Here is a 19,245-nt window from a genome sequence, read left to right as displayed (position 1 = left end):
ATGTGCCCAACTTTTTCGTTCTGGGGGTAAAGTGATAATATATTCACTCAAACTTAGTTTTCCTAGCATTTGCTCCTTCCTGGATCAAAGAGTCATTGTCAATCTGATTGTGTGATCTCCAGAGTTGAGAACTGGATAAAATCCTTAGTTCGAACGTTACACCAATACAGCCTTGCAATAATGCCATCACAACACTTTTCAATCGGTATAATCCATCGAGTACTTGAATGCCTTTTTTACTACCGAAAACTAACGGTGCAGCTCTCTGCCACTTCCTAAAGGCGTCCATCACGGATCACCTCTGAATCGTAGGATGGTAATTAAAGTGACACACTCCAAAGCACCGTTTTAATAAGTCCATTTTTGAAGGATCGCATGGCACTTACATATCGCTTCTTCTCAGCTGGATATCGTCCGATCGTGCCTCTGAAAAAAACGCAGGAGGAAATTGCCGATTGTCAGAGGAAGTCTGATAGTATTGCTTAATAGAGTGATATAAATTGTGAAAATGCGATATTGGAGAGAGCGTGCAGGTTCATTAACTTTTAGTATCCGATTTGAGAGCTGGGCGATCATTTACGACTATTAGAAGAGTTCAATTAAGCATCTTATGGATGGTACAACATGATACAATAGCTCTTGGCATTTTTTCACGGTATGATGGTGAGAAGAATCTCAAACGCTGGAGAAATTGCGACGGCATTCGCTAAACTCTCTAGTGACAAACTGGGCCATTAAATATGCAAGAATTTATCTTTGAACGATCGCTATGAATTGGTGCGTCGCAATTAGAAATAACAGTGGCGGTAAATCAACGTTTTTATGTATCTCGAAACGTGTCGTTACATGGGGAATGATTCGTAATTAAATTGTTAGATATGGTTAGTAACATATTTTTAGTACTCGATTCGTTTCATCATATATTTCAAGAGAATTGAGTTGATGCTCCCGATTTCCAAGGAATTTAATGGTTTGTGTGGAGGTCTTTTGCCAATCGCTGATCTCGACCTCGTCTACTGCATCACGAGAAGTTTCCACATTTTTTTCCAATATAATATGTGGAAAGCACCCTTTGCGGCACTAGGAATGATGTTTTGAAAGATCCAGAGACAGTTATTGTCATTAGTTTTGACGAGACATTTTAAGTTATGCAGAGTGATCCATATCTATTAAGACATATACCTACTAAGGATCGAAATTAGGCTCGAAAAACTATTGCTGCAGGAAAACATACAGGGCGTTAAAATTGACAGACAATAGATCATAATGTAATAGATTTTTTTTTATCAAGTCCTCATATTTTCCAACCTCGTCTCTACGAAACGGTGAATTCTCAACCAGATTATCTTCCAGAACTATGTGCATAATAAACTTTCCCTTTCTCTTGGATTATCTCAGTTGCCACCCAGATATTTAAGAGGTTAATATCTACCGCTCCTATCGAGAATGTCCTGCAATTCATATGCATGCCTAATCCTAGAGATCTAAGACCATTATGACACCTGTTACGACAACTGCAATATGGAAATGGGCTCTGCGATGCGAGAAATTGTCCGTATTATCCTGAAATATGGAATCTTTGGAGAAATATCGAGTTGATAATATGTTGATGTTGAGCGTTGAGCGTTTCTGTAAATCGACACCCAAAGCAGTATTTCGATTATGACACGGATATACGTACGTGCGTATAATACGTATACGTATCGCTTTCACATGCTCCATGATTGCCAGTGGCGGGGTCGGGAAGGCTCTCAAAACTGATATAGCGATGCGAAAGTGATATGCATGCACGTATGCGTTTTATTCCCAGGACTCTGAGTCTGTTGGGTTTGAAGGTCTCGACTGGCACGATGCGATACGAGGTAGCACGCTTTTTCGAAGAAAAATCGCATGCAAATTAACGAGGTTGAGGTTGATTCAACATAATTAATCAGTGTCTTTTTTTTCGCATTTCTCGTAAATAGAGTACATGAATCAGCTCCTTGGAATGAATATTTGTTTCAATACTAAACTTACCATCCAATGAGGCTCATGTTGTCATTGTTTCTAAACTTTTCAGTTGCTTCCAAACTGCTCAAACATTGAAGTGGATCTTCTTTCTTTTTGCACTTGAATCTAATTTTCTGTATTGCTGTACATACACTATGTAGAGGGGTGTTTATTTGTGTATTACCAAAGAGTATCACAAGAGATTTCACTCAAGAATTTTGACAGAACACCTGTCTATGACCTTGAGTTCTGTCTGCATAGTGGTAGAAAAAATAAAGAAGGCCTTCCTATACATTTCGTTATCTCTCTGATTTCAGAGTCTGAATGATTTGTTTCTCATTTTCCATCAAGAAAAATCATTCATAAAAATAGACAATGTGAAACCTCTCGTTGTTACTCTTTGGTATTACACACAAGCAGAATATGGTCCTCAAGACAATTCATGGTCTAATTAGAAATGATTAAACAAGCGCTGTATGATTCTTTTTAAGTGGTCTGTATGTTCAAAGATATTGCTACTCATCTTGTTTTGTGTAGTGTAAATTGTGGATTGATTGTCCCGCTGTAAAGTGCACAGCTGTTTCCACATCCAAAATTATTCAAAATCTCGACCTAATCAGGCCACCATACCGAGAAAACTTTTTCAAACAACTGCGAACGCAGAATTTCCCTGCTACGTAATCGTTATACTTAAATTTGCGTGCATAATAATACAGTCGCAATTCATCAAGACCACCCTATATGGAAAAACAACTGAAATCGGTGTTAATTGGCTCCGAGAACGGTGATAGTTGCAAGGCGAGATCTTGGTTCGATTCGAAAGGCTTCACATACTTCAGAGTCCGATCTCTTAAAAATATCATATTTTATTATGTTGTCCCAAGAATTATATAAGTCTGCGAGAAAAGGTTCGCGAATGGGAAAATTTTCTAAATGTCCAAATTCGGCTTCTCACAAATGGACCTAATTACGAACAATTCATCAATGGTGCTCTGAATAAGTATACAGGGTGAGTCTTTGACTCGTACAAATATTTTAACAATAGATTCTTGAGGTCAAGAGAAATTTTTTTTCCAGTACCATTCTTCCCGAATCGGCTGGGTTTAAAAGATATAGGCTGTTGAAAAACCATAAAAAAATGTTATTTTTAGTTCTATCTCAGGGACTGTTTCATCGAATGAAATGAATTTCGAAATATAGTTTTTCATTTATGATGGTATAGAAAAAAAAACCTTGTTTGGATCTCAAGAATCTACTGTTGAACTCATCCTGTAAAGCATGATTGCACTCTGAACTTGTGCAACTATAAAAAACTCCGAAACTAAGTAAACTTTTGAACGGTATACTTTAAGTATATACGTCCACCGACTTAACTGTTTCACAGAGAATGAAGAGTGAGTAGGCTTATGTGGAGAATATCACCATCTATCGGTACCATAAAAATGGAAAAACCGTCCCATAACTGGCTCCAACCAGCCCCCATAGCGAAAGCACAAAAGTACCTACAAGTGGGCCGTCAATTACCCGCTACAACTACGAATCTGGCCGGTAACAAATTTGTTTACGTAAACTCCATCGATTTGCTACCAATTTTGAGGCAGTAATTGCGATGTTTTCGCAGAACGTCGATGCGATAAAAACATGTAAGTGGTACCAACATTCCGACGTTAGCGGAATAGATGTGGGCACTTGCATCAGGCAGATCGGCGATGTCATTCGATCGATAGATAAGTATTCCGAGAAAACTCATTAGCATATCCTTAATCTGATTTCACGGACGTCAGAAATGTCCAATTTTTATTGGTGGGGCGGAGTATTGTGCATGGGAGTTAAATCGGGTGCTTCCAGGTACCATTCCCAGCTTTTTGTGTTCGAATAGGATCATTTGAAGTATCAATCTGCGATGCTTTCTGCGGAGGAGCATTCGGCATCGACAGTCATTCTAATAGTCCGATGAAATTAACAAAAATTTGACTAGTTTGTCGCGATTAAAGCTTTAAGAGAAGCGAAGATAATAACAGAAGAGTTGAACACTACGATAAACACATATGATAGCAAAATATTAAATTTTCATTGTTCGTCAGAGCTTCAAAGTTTTAAAACCATTAAGAGGCAACAAGAATGATAAAACAACAATTTTAATCCCACTTTTAACAGATAACTCATATAAGACAACTATTGTGAGGCTGAACAACTATTGGAAATCTTTGATTCTGAAATGCTTCATATGAGGGTATCGTTTTGTGACAAACAATGATGTAATAAATCGCAGAAAGTGAAAACAGTAAAAGTACTGTGAGAGAAAACTATTTTTATCCAGCTAAGTTTCATTCTCCATAATGGCTTAGATCCAAGTCTGTCTGAATCTTAAAGGACTCTTTTTATTTGCAGAATTTTAAGGTATTTCTAAGAAAAAGCTTATAATTTTTATTGTGCTTTATTCCAAGGGTTCATTAGTGGAAACAATACGCGAAGCTTACATAATAAAGAATAAAGGACATCATCAATATCATTGTATTTTCGGTTAATAGCTTCTGGAAACGATAAAAAAAGTATTTCCACTTCTCGTAACCATAAAGTTCATCCATTAGCCAAATCACGGACAGGAGTTATGGACCTGCTCGCGGTCCAGCGCCGTCATTAGTATTTGAATATCGAAAATCACCGTCAAGACATCATTCTTCTGCTGTTCCATAATAATTATAAGACGACCGCTCATTAGAAAAGGTTCGGAGTTAATTGAATTCGAGTTCAGGTAGCTCGTATTGTCAGCCTAGCGAAGACTTTTCTGAGGATCGAAAAGATGAGGTAACTTGCGAAAAAAAAATTCGTAAACTCTTAGGTTCAGTCGTTTCGACGATTATTGCTGGTCAAATAAGGAGCTGATCTCCGTAACAAAAAACGATCAGGATTGAATCAAATGAACTCGCTTATTTTTCTTTCTTCACTGAATATGATAAACGTATAAGAGCAGCTAGTTGCAGAATGACTTTCACGTTTATGTATGTCATCGTGTAATTATATCGCTGAGTCATTTTTTCCTCCAGCATCGTTACGCGGGTTGACATTCTCTGCGAGATCTCCGCAGATCGATATTGAAAAAAATCCAACAAATTTGCCTCTCGGCTGGACGAGATCGTAAACGATGCTGAAAAATATAATGTCTCGTGTGGAATAACATAAATATTGACTTGTTTGAAAAGATCCTGCGCGAAATAAGCGGTAAACATCGTAAATTGAGAATGATCTAGGAAGCGATCGTTTTTGTCGCTCCCTCAACGCAAAATATAAGGGTTTTATAGCTTGTACATCGCCAAGTTGGACGTAATGAATAACCACAGGATGTTTCGGGAAAGATCGTAAAATATGGAATGATACTCTAATTTTTACGAAATCCTGGAATCGTTGACTGTGAAATTTCATGAATATTATATGAGATAGCGTAGGAAAATGTGCAGTGTAATCGGGATTGTAAGAATCAATATTTAGGAGATTTTTCAAGTACAGATAGTCATATCCACCGCTTAAAAAAATGGAACCTAGGGGCTTATCACAGTAGTTTTTTGTTCAATGATTCCAAAAACTACTACTTGATCATGGATTCATTTATGACCATATACTCACTATGTTCCCAAACAACATTCAAATATATGAGGATATATTGAACTACTATAGAACCAAACAAAATTTCAATGTCAAAATATTTTATTGCTCAACATATTCTCCCCTTAATTGGATACATTTATCACAGCGAATCTGCACCGTCTCTAGACCTTTCAAAAAAAAATTATTCTTCTTGTTCTGCAAACCAGACCTCCACAGCTTTTATTACCTCTTCGTTGGAAGAAAATTTGCGACCTTTTAAACTTTTTTCAGTTGAAGAAATAGATGATAGTCAGATGGAGCCAAATCCGGTGAATAAGGAAGGTGTTCTAGTAATTCAAACCCTAAATCACGAATTTTTTGCATGATAACATGAGAATTGTGTGCAGGGGCGTTGTCCTGCAAAAACAAAACACCTCTAGATAGCTTTCCGCGTCTTTTCTCTTTAATTTTTTCCCGTAGAGTACTCAGTAATGTCGAATAGTAATCTCCGGTTATTGTTCTACCCTTATCCAAAAAATCAATCATGATTACTTCACAACAATTCCAAAAAACTGAAGCAAGAACTTTTCCAGCAGATTTTTGGACAAGAAACTTCTTAGGTCTTGGAGAACCAGAGCGTCGCCATTCCATCGATTATGGCTTCGTTTCTATTTTTCCTAGTTGAACATCGATCAGTTTATATTGAAAAAGGCATCAACTAACTATTGAAAGGATGATTTTTTCGTGCATGAACTGAAAATCAATTCAACAGTATCTCTTTTCCTTCCAGGTACCCCCCAAGAAAAATTCTACACACTTCCCAACCGACGTAAGGGAAAGTTGGACTATGGTTCCCTGACCAGGAACTCGGTCCATCGAAGCAGCTCAGATCTACGAGCGCCAAAAAAACCCCCCCGCACCCTCGCCTCCGCTGATGACTCCAAACACCTCAAACCATCCGTATTCGAAATATTCAAGAAACCATCAGATGTCGGGAAGCAGAAGAAACCGAACTTGCGTCGTAGCGTGAGCGGCGCCACAAACCTCAGATCCAGGAGGTACGAAAACGAACGAACAAAAAACGAAACCGAGGAAGCGATAAAGTCCAAACGAAGTTTACCGAAAAAGCAACTATCCCCCATAATCGAGGTGCAACAGCGAGAGGACTACTTCGATAACGTCAACGTTGACCAAGAGGTCAAAGAGGATAATGTTGAATTGAAGGCGCCGGTTAGGAAGAAGAAGAGGAAAGAACCCGAAGAAAACAAAGATAGCGTCACTGAGTCCTTGAAGAAGTACATCGATGAAATCGACGCCCAGCTCTTCGAAGAAACGGGCATAAGGGTGCAGCACGAGGAGAAGAAGGCTGAACCCGAGATCGTGATCATCGATGTTGACGAAGCTGAACAAATATCGAGGCAGAAAAACTCCAAGACGACAGCTCTTGGTAAGAAGCTCAAATCTTTGACCACTAGAAAAGCTCCTAAGGATCCACAGAAAACGAACATTAATGAGAAACTCAAACTCGAGGCAGTACCGTCCAATTCCTCGAATACAAAGATAAATAAAACTATCAAAAAGTTGGAGAAATCCAAGGAGAGTCGGTCCAAAATGATACACAGCAGTCAGAAACCGGCAGATAAACCGCCCTTAACCAAGGGACGGACGGTTGATACCATGGTGAAGAGGTTGAGTAGCGATTCGTCGACTTCTCCACCGCCTAAGACCAACATACTGGTCATCCCTAATGTTTCCGTGCAACACAACAACAACCAGCCCTTCTCTTACACCAGAGGGATCAGTCCTGATAAGCACAATGGAAAGGATCCTGGAAGTCCTGTAATTTATGCCCAGGTGAGTATTCCTTTAACTCCCTCTATATCCAGCTGCCATTTGAGCATGGGTTTACTCAAGCACTTTTGTACTATCATGATGATAGTTTGATGAGTCCTCTACAGCTTGCCCACCAGCTCCAGAGTTGCAATGAACTCCAATATCTGAGTGGGCTAACTTTCTCAATTCTCCTATAATTTTTTCGTCCAAGACATTCCTTGCTCAGGTTTGCAATGGCTTGACATTCTGTAACCAGGTGAATAGAAGTTTCCACCCATCCCCACAGAATATACACTGGTCAGTTTCTGATAACCCCATTATCATCATATGCTTTCTTAGGCGACAATGTCATGTGAGGAAGCCAGTGAGGAGGTGTTACTTATTCTTACTCAGATCGAAATACTTCTTGGGTTTTGCACTCTTGAAATCCCAGAGGAGATTCCTCCAGATTTCGTCCAGAGTGTTTCTCTTTTGGTTTCTTCCCTCTCCAGAAACCCTTTCCTATAGGTGCATCTTCCTATACCACAGGAAGGCTCTATGCCAGTAAGTGGCGTTTGTGCTTCCATTCTAGCTCATCTCTCAGTGACTTCAATTTCAGTTTAAAAAATATTCATCTTCTCTCTTCTTTTCCTCAAAACCTTTTCCTTTTCAGGTTGTGTGCGCAAACGGAGCCACAGGCCCATCCAAGCAGACGGTCCACACCGTTTACAATTCGAACGTCAAAAAACATCCCCAACATTCAGATTCCGACGAAGGTCTCGGCTACGAGGAGAACTTCAACAGGAAATACAGCCCTTTAGAATCCCCGCTGTCTAAACCCTACGATAACAGATACGTTTCGGACGTTGAACGCGACGATTATTTCATGGAAGCCGACGAGCCCCCAATTAGCCCCAAAATCAGGACGACGTACTTCAGCGGCTACCCTTACGAGAAAGGGTTCGTGAGTGTAGAAAGAGGTAGAGCTGACGGTATGGATTCTAAGCGTAGAGAGAGCATAACGGAGTCCATGGAGAACGTTACGCCCAAACTGAACGGGACGACCAAAAGCGACTGGAGCGCTAGGCGCGACCTGTTGGAATCCAGGATAAACAGAAGGATGAACGACAGGATCACCAGAGTATCGCCCCCTAAGAACTCCAACGTCTACATCGCGGAATCTACCTCTAAATACTACAGAAAAGGCTCGGAGAGCCCTGTGGGCTTCACCGAGAAATACGTCTCCGAATCCCGAATCGACGGGTTCGGGGAAAGGTTAAACACGGAGAGTCACACGAAGAGATTCTTCGGGGATAGGAAGGACGACGTGGAGTATATCACGAACGAGAGGTACCCGTACGATCCCAAGAGCTTGGAGTCCCAACTCAGCGATTACAGGTCTTCGCCCGAAAGTAGAAGGTTCGAAACTAGTCAGCACAGGTCCAACGACAAATACGCGATGAAAATGGAAAGACAACATCGCCTGTCCAAAGAGAGGAGCATCTACCAGTCTAATCCTGAAATCTACAAGCACAGGGAAGAACCCAGCTTGGAAAACTCCTACCATGACTCTTTAAGAAGAGAAAGAAGGGGCTTCAAGTCGGAAAGGTACCTAGACCGAGGTGGCAGCGACCGCAAGGATAAATTCGGCGATTCGGGCATAGAGAACGACATAAAACGGGAGGAAAACTACAGGCCGGAAAGAAGAAGGATGTACGGAGTGAGGAATACGGAGAGTGAAGACGAAGGCTTCGCCAGTTCGCTCTTGATCGCCAGCGAAAGGCAGCACACTGAGGAAGCCACAGTCGGAAAGAAACTCAGGCCCGACTACGATTACGATGCACCTTACGAGAGGGAAGAATACGAATACAGGAGAAGGAAGACGGAATACGCGCCGAGAGAAAGAAGCATAGACGACGGTTCGCACTACGATCCGAGGATAGATAAGGACTTTGAGAATGAGAGGGGGACTTTGGTGAGGAAGATAGAGAAGAAACCTCCGAAGCCCGAAAAGAAGAGTGGCTTGGAAAAGGTATGTGTTTTAGGTCTTTATGTGTGATAATACTGATTAAATTTGTCGCAGGTTAAACAGTTATTCATGGGATCTAGTAAGAAGAAGAAGGACAAGCAGACGATGGTTGCTGAGGAGGATTTGAGGTCTAGATATAAGGAATACAAAGGGAGTACGGAGCACTTGGAACCTCAGATGAAGAAGAGGGAGATCAGGGATTATAATGCGGTAAGTCATACACATTCCTTGTTAAAAAAAAAGAAATTTAAGACATTTTATGAAAGATAGATAAAAAAAGGAAGCGCAGGACAATATACAGGATATAGACTCCCACAAGTTGTGCTATGTTTTATATATTATCATCTGTTCAAAATCGGGGGTGTTCAGATTTTATAAAAATTAGTATTGGACTGTATTACCAGATAGTTGAGTTGGGGATTGTAGTGTAAAAACATTTATTGTAGAATAAGTCACCTGCAAGCTAATACAGTAATAAATACAAATACTAACAACATTTATAAACTCAGAGCGACATTATTCAACTAAAAACTAGAGATAATCCAGAGTAGTTCAAATGAAAAGTCACTTGAGATCAGTAAAAATGGTTAAATCAATCATTTTGAGAATACTGAGAGTACATTACCTTTCGAGGAGAACAATTTAGCACCAGAATTGAATGAGAATTACTTTGATGAGGTGAACAGTTAAAGGAGTTTTACAGTAATCTAGGTTAAAACATAGAGAAGTTACTTCAACAAAGCTAATAAAGAGAATAATAAGAGAATGTGCAGTTTTCTGCTTCGGAAAAAACTGAAAGTGGGGCTGCTGCTTCGGTCAATCAGCGCACCGCAAAATTGGGGTACTGTACGTGGCCATCTGGAGTTAGTTAGTAGCGTAGACAAGAACAAGGTCGGAGGGGGCTTCGCTCTTCAACATCTACGTTACTAATGACGGATATTGATGTCTACGCACATTCAGATCCTTCGAATTGTTTTGGATTTTCGAAAATTCTGAGAAACTGAGCTCGAGACGCCATCAAAACGATTCCACCGTCCTCAACACCACCGATCAATTTCCCAAGACCGATGGACTTGGACCAGAGCCGAGCCACGGGCGTAAACGGCGATTTTTTTTTTGTTTTGCGATCGGCGACGCGCAACGTTTTGTCCCCCCCGCCCGTTAGGGTATCATTAGGGGCCATTAAGGGACAAACGTCGCTATAATCTAGGAATTTCAGGAGAAATTGCGTTCGATCGTAATTATCGTTATTATTGTGTCGCCGCGGCCATTCTTCCTATGCGAAAATTATGAGAATAGCGCGTTGTGGTGTTCGCACCTATGGGGCCGATTATCGTCTTATCTATGGATGGAATAGCACACCGGTAGGCGTGCGGCCCGGAGAAAAATACGCCGAAGAACGGGCGTTCTGCGTCCGGACTCGAACCCGATCTCGGAGATTCCGACCATTATCTCGAAAATTGAAATTAATCGCTCGTATAGAAAGGCTTTCGTTATACCCGGGGTATAAACCAACTCTGAGACGACTAGTTCCAGAAAAACCAGACTAGAAGTCGTCAATATTCCAAGCGAAAACCCTTGCAGAAGAGAAGAATATACATTCTATATCACAGCAATATCAGTTCAGACAAAGTTAAAATGAAAATTCTCTCTCTCAAAACACTCGTAATAGTCTATGAGCCCACTGCAGAATTACTACGTTCATTATTTTGAATTAAATGCGGGAAATACCATTTACGAATCTCAAAGAAACATGCTCCTTCTTACTTTGGCACTCAGGCTGACCATATTTCCTTTTACATCACACTAAGTTGAAAAGTTGAAAAATGGTGCAAATTTGAGTTAGATCTTTCTTTGAAAAAAACTATGTACGAGCCCCAAAATTCATTAATTACATTCAATAGCTCATTTATACAGGAATACCTTCATTACGCCGCACCCACATATTCCTCAGTTCTGACTCTGATTCACTAAGTGAGAGAATATTTTTGATCCAGCTCATTGAGTGGAAGAGGAGAAACTTGGCCAGTCTTTTGTCCATCTGCTAGGAAACAAGCTTGCTCTTTTGTTTCCTTTGCCTGTTTTCTATGTAGAATGTCCCTTTTTCACTTGCCAGCTGATCTGCCATTTCATTGCCAAGCACTCCAGGATAACCAGGTATATATCCAGATGAGATTCATCTGATTAGTTATAGTACGAGATCCCACTGCAGAACTACTACGTTCATTACGTACAGAGACAAACCCACATTTTCACATACGTTTATGGATAGGAGAATACACTGATAACACCTCAGCCTGTCAAAAGTGGCCGCAAGTAATTTTAATTAAATTAATGTTGATCAATATTCCAAGAGAAATTTCGTTCACTCCGTTTTGAAATAAAATATCATCCACATCATAGCAATGCATGTAAAGAATACTAAAATCCATAGCTGCCGTTGCACACTCGGCCGCAACTACCTCGCAGCCAGGTGTAAGCAGGTAACATTTCGACGTATTTCTACGTTCATAATGTACACGGATGTTTTTGATATCAAATTAAAGCTAATTTTTTTTCGAATAGGATGATGTATGGCTGCCTGTGAAAAAATAGCCGCAAGTTAGGTCTGCCATCTGTTAAAGTTGCGAGATATCCGAAATAAAGTAAGAGAGAGTTAGACTCATTTCGCACCATCGGGTTCTTACCCGATGTTCCGAATTATATCTACTGATATTATGGGATCTTTCACACATGTTCCGGTTTAGTTTCGCACTGGAAAACAACCAGGGGTGCTATTCTCGAGCATTCGCAATATATGCGATCGTACGTTGTGATGTTTTTAACAGCAAATAGCAAAGTTTTCCAGAGTTTCACCAAAGCATTGTGTTTAGCCCATATGAAAGCACACAATGCTTTGGTGAAACTCTGGAAAATTCTGCTATTTGCTGTTAAAAACATCACAAGGTTTTTCGATGCGTACGATCGCATATATTGCGAATGCTCGAGAATAGCACCCCTGGTTGTTTTCCAGTGCGAAACTAAACCGGAACATGTGTGGAAGATCCCATAATATCAGTTGATATAATTCGGAACATCGGGTAAGAACCCGATGGTGCGAAATGAGTCTAACTCTCTCTTACTTTATTTCGGGTATCTCGCTACTTTAACAGATGGCAGACCTAACTTGCGGCTATTTTCTCACAGGCAGCCATACATCATCCTATAGGAAAAAAAATTAGCTTTAATTCGATATCAAAAACAGCCGTGTACGTCATGAACGTAGAAATACGTCGAAATGTTACCTGCTTACACCTGGCTGCGAGGTAGTTGCGGCCGAGTGTGCAACGGTAGCTATGGATTTTAGTATTCTTTACATGCATTGCTATGATGTGGATGATATTTTATTTCAAAACGGAGTGAACGAAATTTCTCTTGGAATATTGATTAACATTAATTTAATTAAAATAACTTGCGGCCACTTTTGACAGGCTGCGGTGTTATCAGTGTATTCTCCTATCCATAAACGTATGTGAAAATGTGTGTTTGTCTCTGTACGTAATGAACGTAGTAATTCTGCAATGGGATCTCGTACTATAACTAATCAGATGAATCTCATCTGGATATATACCTGGTTATCCTGGAGTGTTTGGCAATGAAATGGCAGATCAGCTGGCAAGTGAAAAAGGGACATTCTACATAGAAAACAGGCAAAGCAAACAAAAGAGCAAGCTTGTTTCCTAGCAGATGGACAAAGACTGGCCAAGTTTCTCCTCTTCCACTCAATGAGCTGGATCAAAAATATTCTCTCACTTAGTGAATCATAGTCAGCACTGAGGAATATGTGGGTGCGGCGTAATGAAGGTATTCCTGTATAAATGAGCTATTGAATGTAATTAATGAATTTTGGGGCTCGTACATAGTTTTTTTCAAACAAAGATCTAACTCAAATTTGCTCCATTTTTTCGTAAGGTTAACTTAGTGTGATGTAAAAGGAAATATGGTTAGCCTGAGTGCGAAAGTAAGAAGGTGCAGGTTTCTTTGAGATTCGTAAATGGTATTTGCCGCATTTAATACAAAATAAATTGATATTACAATGAATCCAGTCCTAGTTTAATGTAGGTATATCTTGTTTTAAAAATTTTTAGCTACTTAAATGAGACATGCAAGCACAATTGAACAATCGTTCATAAGGAGGTGTAAAATATGTGTTAGATCTCATGGTGGCCAGTATGGGCACCTTAAATTTGAACGTTTTGGAAAATATACCACAAAAATATCGCAAAATGGCGAAGGCGCTGGTTATAATTAAATTGTCTGTGTTATTCATCATGTCATCCATCTTTTTTACAAGATTACGTATTCCTTTTAACGCCAAGAATCGGTCAATGGAACACTGATTATGGTTTATACATACAAAGCGAAGAGGTTGTGCAAAATCCACTAGATTTCTTCCCATAAATCTAATTCTCAGAAGAATTTATTCTCTCAAACATCGCAAAACGCTCAGAAAATATTCTTCATATGCAGTCTTATTCTGAGTAAACGAAAAATATGTATTATGTCAATATCAACTTTACTGCTTATCGAATTTGACATCCTATTTTCGATTTCGGCAAAGCTTAGGGAATGGTTTGCATGTTGAACTATTTTCTCATATATTCTCACAATGAAATTGACCCATTCTTGAGCCACCTTTACATTCGTTGGAATTTTGAAGATAGTTCAGGTCATTTTTTCTCGATGAAAAGGCATTTGAGCGGCTATCACCCTCTATAGTCTTTGATTCGTAAAAATATTTTTACAGTAAATTCTTGAGGTCATGAGAAACACTTTTTCCTTGAAATGAATTTCGTTATATAGTTCTACATTTATTTGATTAATCTTTTTCAAACACAAGGTATCACCCTTGTCTTCCAGTTTTCTCATTATTACTATTACATACCATGAAAGTACCAAAAATTCAAAGAACCCAACTCTTGAACCTAAGTTGGAGGCTATCTAATGAATATTTTAACGTTTTGTAAAATAAAAGTATTCTTCATATTTTCTCGTATAACTCACCGTTTCTGAGTAATTTGATGTTCAAAAATAAAAAATATCTGTGAAATTCGAAAACTGGATACCTACTTGGGCTGAACACAACTCTTTTTAAAAGATCCACAGATGTGTAGTGTCACAGATTTAGCTTGTGATTCTGAAGGGGTGGCATAGCTCATTATGAAAACTTAAAGTGGCTATATCTTTTTATCAGGGCCGAATCGAAAAAATGGTAAAGGAAAGAAGTGTTTCTTTTGAATCTGCGCGACTCGCCCTATATACTATATATTCAGAGCTGTATAGTTCGGACCCACTGAAGAAAATCTTCCATCACAAAACTTGGTTTCAATTATTTTCCCGATATTTTATGCATTGTAGAAATGACACAATCGGATGACTCGATATCTGAAGAATCAATAAATATGATCACGATTTTAATCCACCATATACATTCTAAATGATTTTTTCCAACGTGTCACCAAGAAATGTGTTACCTGAAAAATGCTCCTCGGCCGTCTTCGATACCAAGAACAATTTTCCCCATAACATAATCGCCGTCCGCGCGTAATTCCTGAAATGGCGACTTTTTCAACGCGGTAATTGCATTATTATATCCAACTCCCCAAAGGAGCATTCCAAAAAAGCCGATTCCCCGGCGGACGGCGTAAAATCAATCCAATCCGCTGAAAAAGCCGTCTCCGATTCCCCTGAAAGCGAAATTGCTCAGTTTCCTACTCCTCATCGTCCATGTAGGTAGCTCCGAGACATAACAACGGAAAATCGTATGTAAATTTCTCCAGGAATGCCTATGCGCAATCGTCCGCAGTTTATTCCATAAATCATGCCATTCTGACACCTCGCCTTTTATAAATCGTTTGGAAAAAACCGAGACATCTGGCGCCAAGTAATCCGAGTAGGCATGGGCGTTTAGTCCTTCCTCTGTTACTCCGAGCCGGGATGAATCATGAAATCCGATGGAAGGCGTCGAAGTACTAAGATTGCCGTCTCAGGAAGCAACTAATAGATCTAGCGGAGTCTGACGATTGCAGATTCTGTTGGGAGAAGGAAGAAACACCAGAACACCTGTTGATACAGGATGCTTTGGACGAGGAACTTGTAAGAGCAAGAAAGTCTTGAAGCCATCCCAGATCGCCTAGAGTTCATCAGAGCTGTGGAACTGGATGGCGAGCTGTAGACAATACAACGGCGACAAAAGTACTTTTCATTTACAAAATTGACACCAGGGGGCGTATCGCTTCTTTGGAATTCCCAATACACTACTATATAGATCGGGCATCTACATTTTCTTCTACAGGTCCAGAAATATCAATATGCTCAACCTCTTTCCAAGGCCTTCAATCTTTATATCTTTCTGAGTGATGTTGATTTTTTCACACAACTCAGTGGTAATACCGATGATTTGCCAAGGTTTGTCCTTCGAGGAAAAAATGTTCGGAATATCAATCCAGGATCTTCGTTTTCGAGGAATTGTTTATATAATTGAAGGCTATTAAACTAACGTGGGTATTTCCTATAAATCAATTTGTATGTTAAGTGAACTATTAAGCTAAACTGATTCAAGGTGTTTGTTTGCCAACAATTTGAAGTCAGGTACCTATACTTACTTAACGACCATTCGCTCAATATGGGCGTGGAAAATTCAACACAGAAAAACTATTTAAATGATTCCCATTCAGATTGTTACGTTCTTCGACACCAATTGATTCCGTTTGGACCCTGATTGTTGTTACTGCACTTGTAGTTTCTGAGATGATTTGATTTGATATGTGTTACAGGTACAGACAAGGATATTGTGAAAAAATTCTCGAGTATATGATTGAAGAAACTTGTGAGAAATACTATTTCACGAATGCTCTCCCTTCTCTCACACTACATTATCATAGCGACTTAAACTCGCATAATTGAGAACGGTTAAACCTTAAACCTTTCCCGACAATGAACTGTCAACGGCTAACGACAAATTTTACTGCCTCAATGAATCAGCGACCATCATAAAACAACAGTAACAACTCGTAGAACCTTCGGATTGATATACGAAGTTCATTACTTGTCTATTTCGTAATCGTACATTCTAGTAGGATTTTTTTTTCGGGTTGTTTGCGATAGGATGCAATGGGTTGGTTGTATTGGTCTCAACTTCAATACCTGCGATAAAGATTTTGAGGACACGATTGTGGACTATTGACGTTTGCAAGAATTTGAAATGTTGAATCATTATTAATTTCTATTTTTCAATGTTGAACGTCTTTACACTTTACAAGGTATTTTAACCATTTCCAATGCACCTTTTAACCGTTTCGTGTTGCATATTGTAATTGTAACTAACCCAATTGGCGGTTCTACAACAAGACCGTTCATCTGTAATTGCAATCGCAAATTTCCGTTCAGAACCGATTCCCTATCAGTTTCAGCAACGGGCAAATCTCATTAATATATCTCATTCCGATTGGATAATACCGTTTCTGTTTACGAAAGTAGGATATATCTACATCTATATTAGGATCGTGATGTTTTCAGGCAGTTTCCAATTTCCCCGGCCGTTTTAATTCGCATTCGATCAATGTTATCATTCGCGTTCTGCTTGCGTCATTCTCCACGTACTGACCCACATACAAATTCGATTGAAAGTGTATTTCCGGAAATCATTGTTATGCATCTAGATAGCCCGACCGCGACTGTACGTGGATTTCCTTCGAAAGGATGGATGTTCGGTTAACTTCTTTCATTGTCTTCAACTTATGTGCTGAATCGAATATGTAGAGTCATTCGGGGCAACTGTTTGTCTGCTTTTCAAGCCATACCCTGTTTCAAATGTTGAAGCTAGGAAAATTAAAACATATTCATAAGAAAGAGAATTTTCTAATCTATAAAAAACATCAAAAAGCAAACAAACAAAACCGTTTTATTTCCCCAAAAAAAAAATAAAAGGTGAAAGTCGGAGTGCGTTCGCATGCCCCGTATTGCGGGTAAGTGTGCGCACCCTCACGGGGTAAGTGAACGCAGTGCTTAGTGAACCACACATTCAAAACATATTACAAAATAATGTCATCAAAATGTTACAAAATTAGAGAAATGCAGTTTATTGTCGATACAGAAGCGCCTTTTTACAAGCACTGCATTATTGTTCGTGCCACCATTCCTGGTGATCACAACACTTGATACATTCCATTGTTGACGGCTCTTCATATTTTTCTGAACAAATAGGACAATATTGATCGAGTCTTAACCAAGAAAAGCAACAATGTCATAATTTATTCCTCACTGAACAAATGCCCATATAACGAATCTATGCACACACTTACCCGCGCACACTTTCTCCAGTAAGCCAAAATTTGAATTGACGTTCTCATAGAGTTGAGCAGCTAAGAGAACCTAAAATTTTTTATTATATATTTAGATTCATATGCTCATGATCGAATGAAATATTGTTTAACACTGTCGGACTCGGAACTTGGACCTGGCTGAATTCGCAGAGATGCTAAAAATTTACAAGAAAACTAGTGAATTTGATTGATTACAAATAAAAAGTTAACGAAACGTCGCAAGGCGCACTCCTATGAAAAACTAATTTGGCGATTCTGCGCCCTTGCTTCACCCAAATGCACCCCTCTTTCATACATTGCATAGTCGAGCTATACGCACTGCGCACACTTACCCTCTGCGCTCAGTTACCCCGAATGACTCTAATATAAATGCTAATCAATTAAAAGTGCCCAAAAGTTAAAAATTTTAAAGAAAGGTCAAGGATTTCCTCCTCAGCCACAACTAGCTCAATTCTCTGATTGTTTCCGAAACATATGTGTTTTCTCTCTGTATACTGATATGTTATTGTACTTTTTTTCACTCTACAGCACTTCTTTTTTTCTGTAACAAGGGATAAGTGGTAGAACACCTATTGGTGATCTTTTCCTTGGGATTTCCGTTAGGAATAAAGACCTTATTATTATTATTATTAAATGTGTCGAACCATGGCATCATCCCTATTCAAACCTAGTCTTTGGCAGTGTTTCAAAGGTGAAACATAACATTGCTCCTCCGGATCGTCGTCGACAAGAATTGCGAAACATTCCTAGACGCTTAATCGACACGTTTTTCGATTTTCATCCAGTCTAATATGGCGTTCGTTGTCTGGTTACATCATCGTGTTGGCTAGGCCTTGTCGTGGGTACAATTGCGATAATCTAAGAGGACCATATACGGCTAAACGGGTCTACATGGAACGCCACTGACGGCTGAGGACTAGACAGGAGGCGCTTCGAGCATGAGACATATGAGGTCGTTCTTTAATTATGAGTGATTGGATTGACACTTTTTGCAGATTGGAGGATTTTCGTTACGGTATAGGTGGTGACGCGTTATGTTCACAGATGTTTCGAAATTTCGGAGTTCTGCTGATGAAGAGAGCTGCAAGTTCCGAACAAGAAGGCGTTGATTCGGAAAACAGCGAAAATTTCACTTTTCCAAAGAATTTAATGGAAGAATCACATTTATTTCAGAAGTCGATAGGCCATTAAATGATTTTCTCAAGTTTTTGTAACTAGAACGGAGTAGGGTTGGCACTCATGAAATGTCGTTAATGTCATAACGCCGTTGCCACAACTAATATCAATTTTTATTACGAAAATGCCGAAAGTGATTGAAAAAAGAGACAGGGTTTCAGGAAGTGCTCTTTAGAATTCAGGTCCGCTCATTCAAATAGTTATACCATGATATTCTAAAATCCACAATACGTCAGACGGTAGCGAACTTATTCAATGTAAGAGAATTTACATAATCTGAATCTAAACGAC

General features: G+C 39.4%; 1 protein-coding gene across 2 annotated transcripts in view; it reads left to right on the top strand.

Moving 5' to 3' along the window:
* Positions 1–19,245, top strand: part of LOC123306388 (calponin homology domain-containing protein DDB_G0272472) — a 147,887-nt gene that overhangs the window by 110,778 nt on the left and 17,864 nt on the right. For both annotated transcript variants that reach the window (XM_044888367.1, XM_044888366.1), the window contains 3 exons: positions 6,365–7,428; positions 8,060–9,418; positions 9,470–9,625. In XM_044888367.1, coding sequence (XP_044744302.1) covers positions 7,186–7,428; positions 8,060–9,418; positions 9,470–9,625 — 1,758 coding nt within the window. In that variant the 5' untranslated portion in view covers positions 6,365–7,185. The remainder of the gene's footprint in view (positions 1–6,364; positions 7,429–8,059; positions 9,419–9,469; positions 9,626–19,245) is intronic.

Source organism: Coccinella septempunctata, chromosome 2 (assembly GCF_907165205.1).
Source record: "Coccinella septempunctata chromosome 2, icCocSept1.1, whole genome shotgun sequence".
In the NCBI taxonomy this organism is placed as follows: domain Eukaryota; kingdom Metazoa; phylum Arthropoda; class Insecta; order Coleoptera; family Coccinellidae; genus Coccinella; species Coccinella septempunctata.
This window is presented reverse-complemented; position numbering and strand designations above follow the sequence as displayed.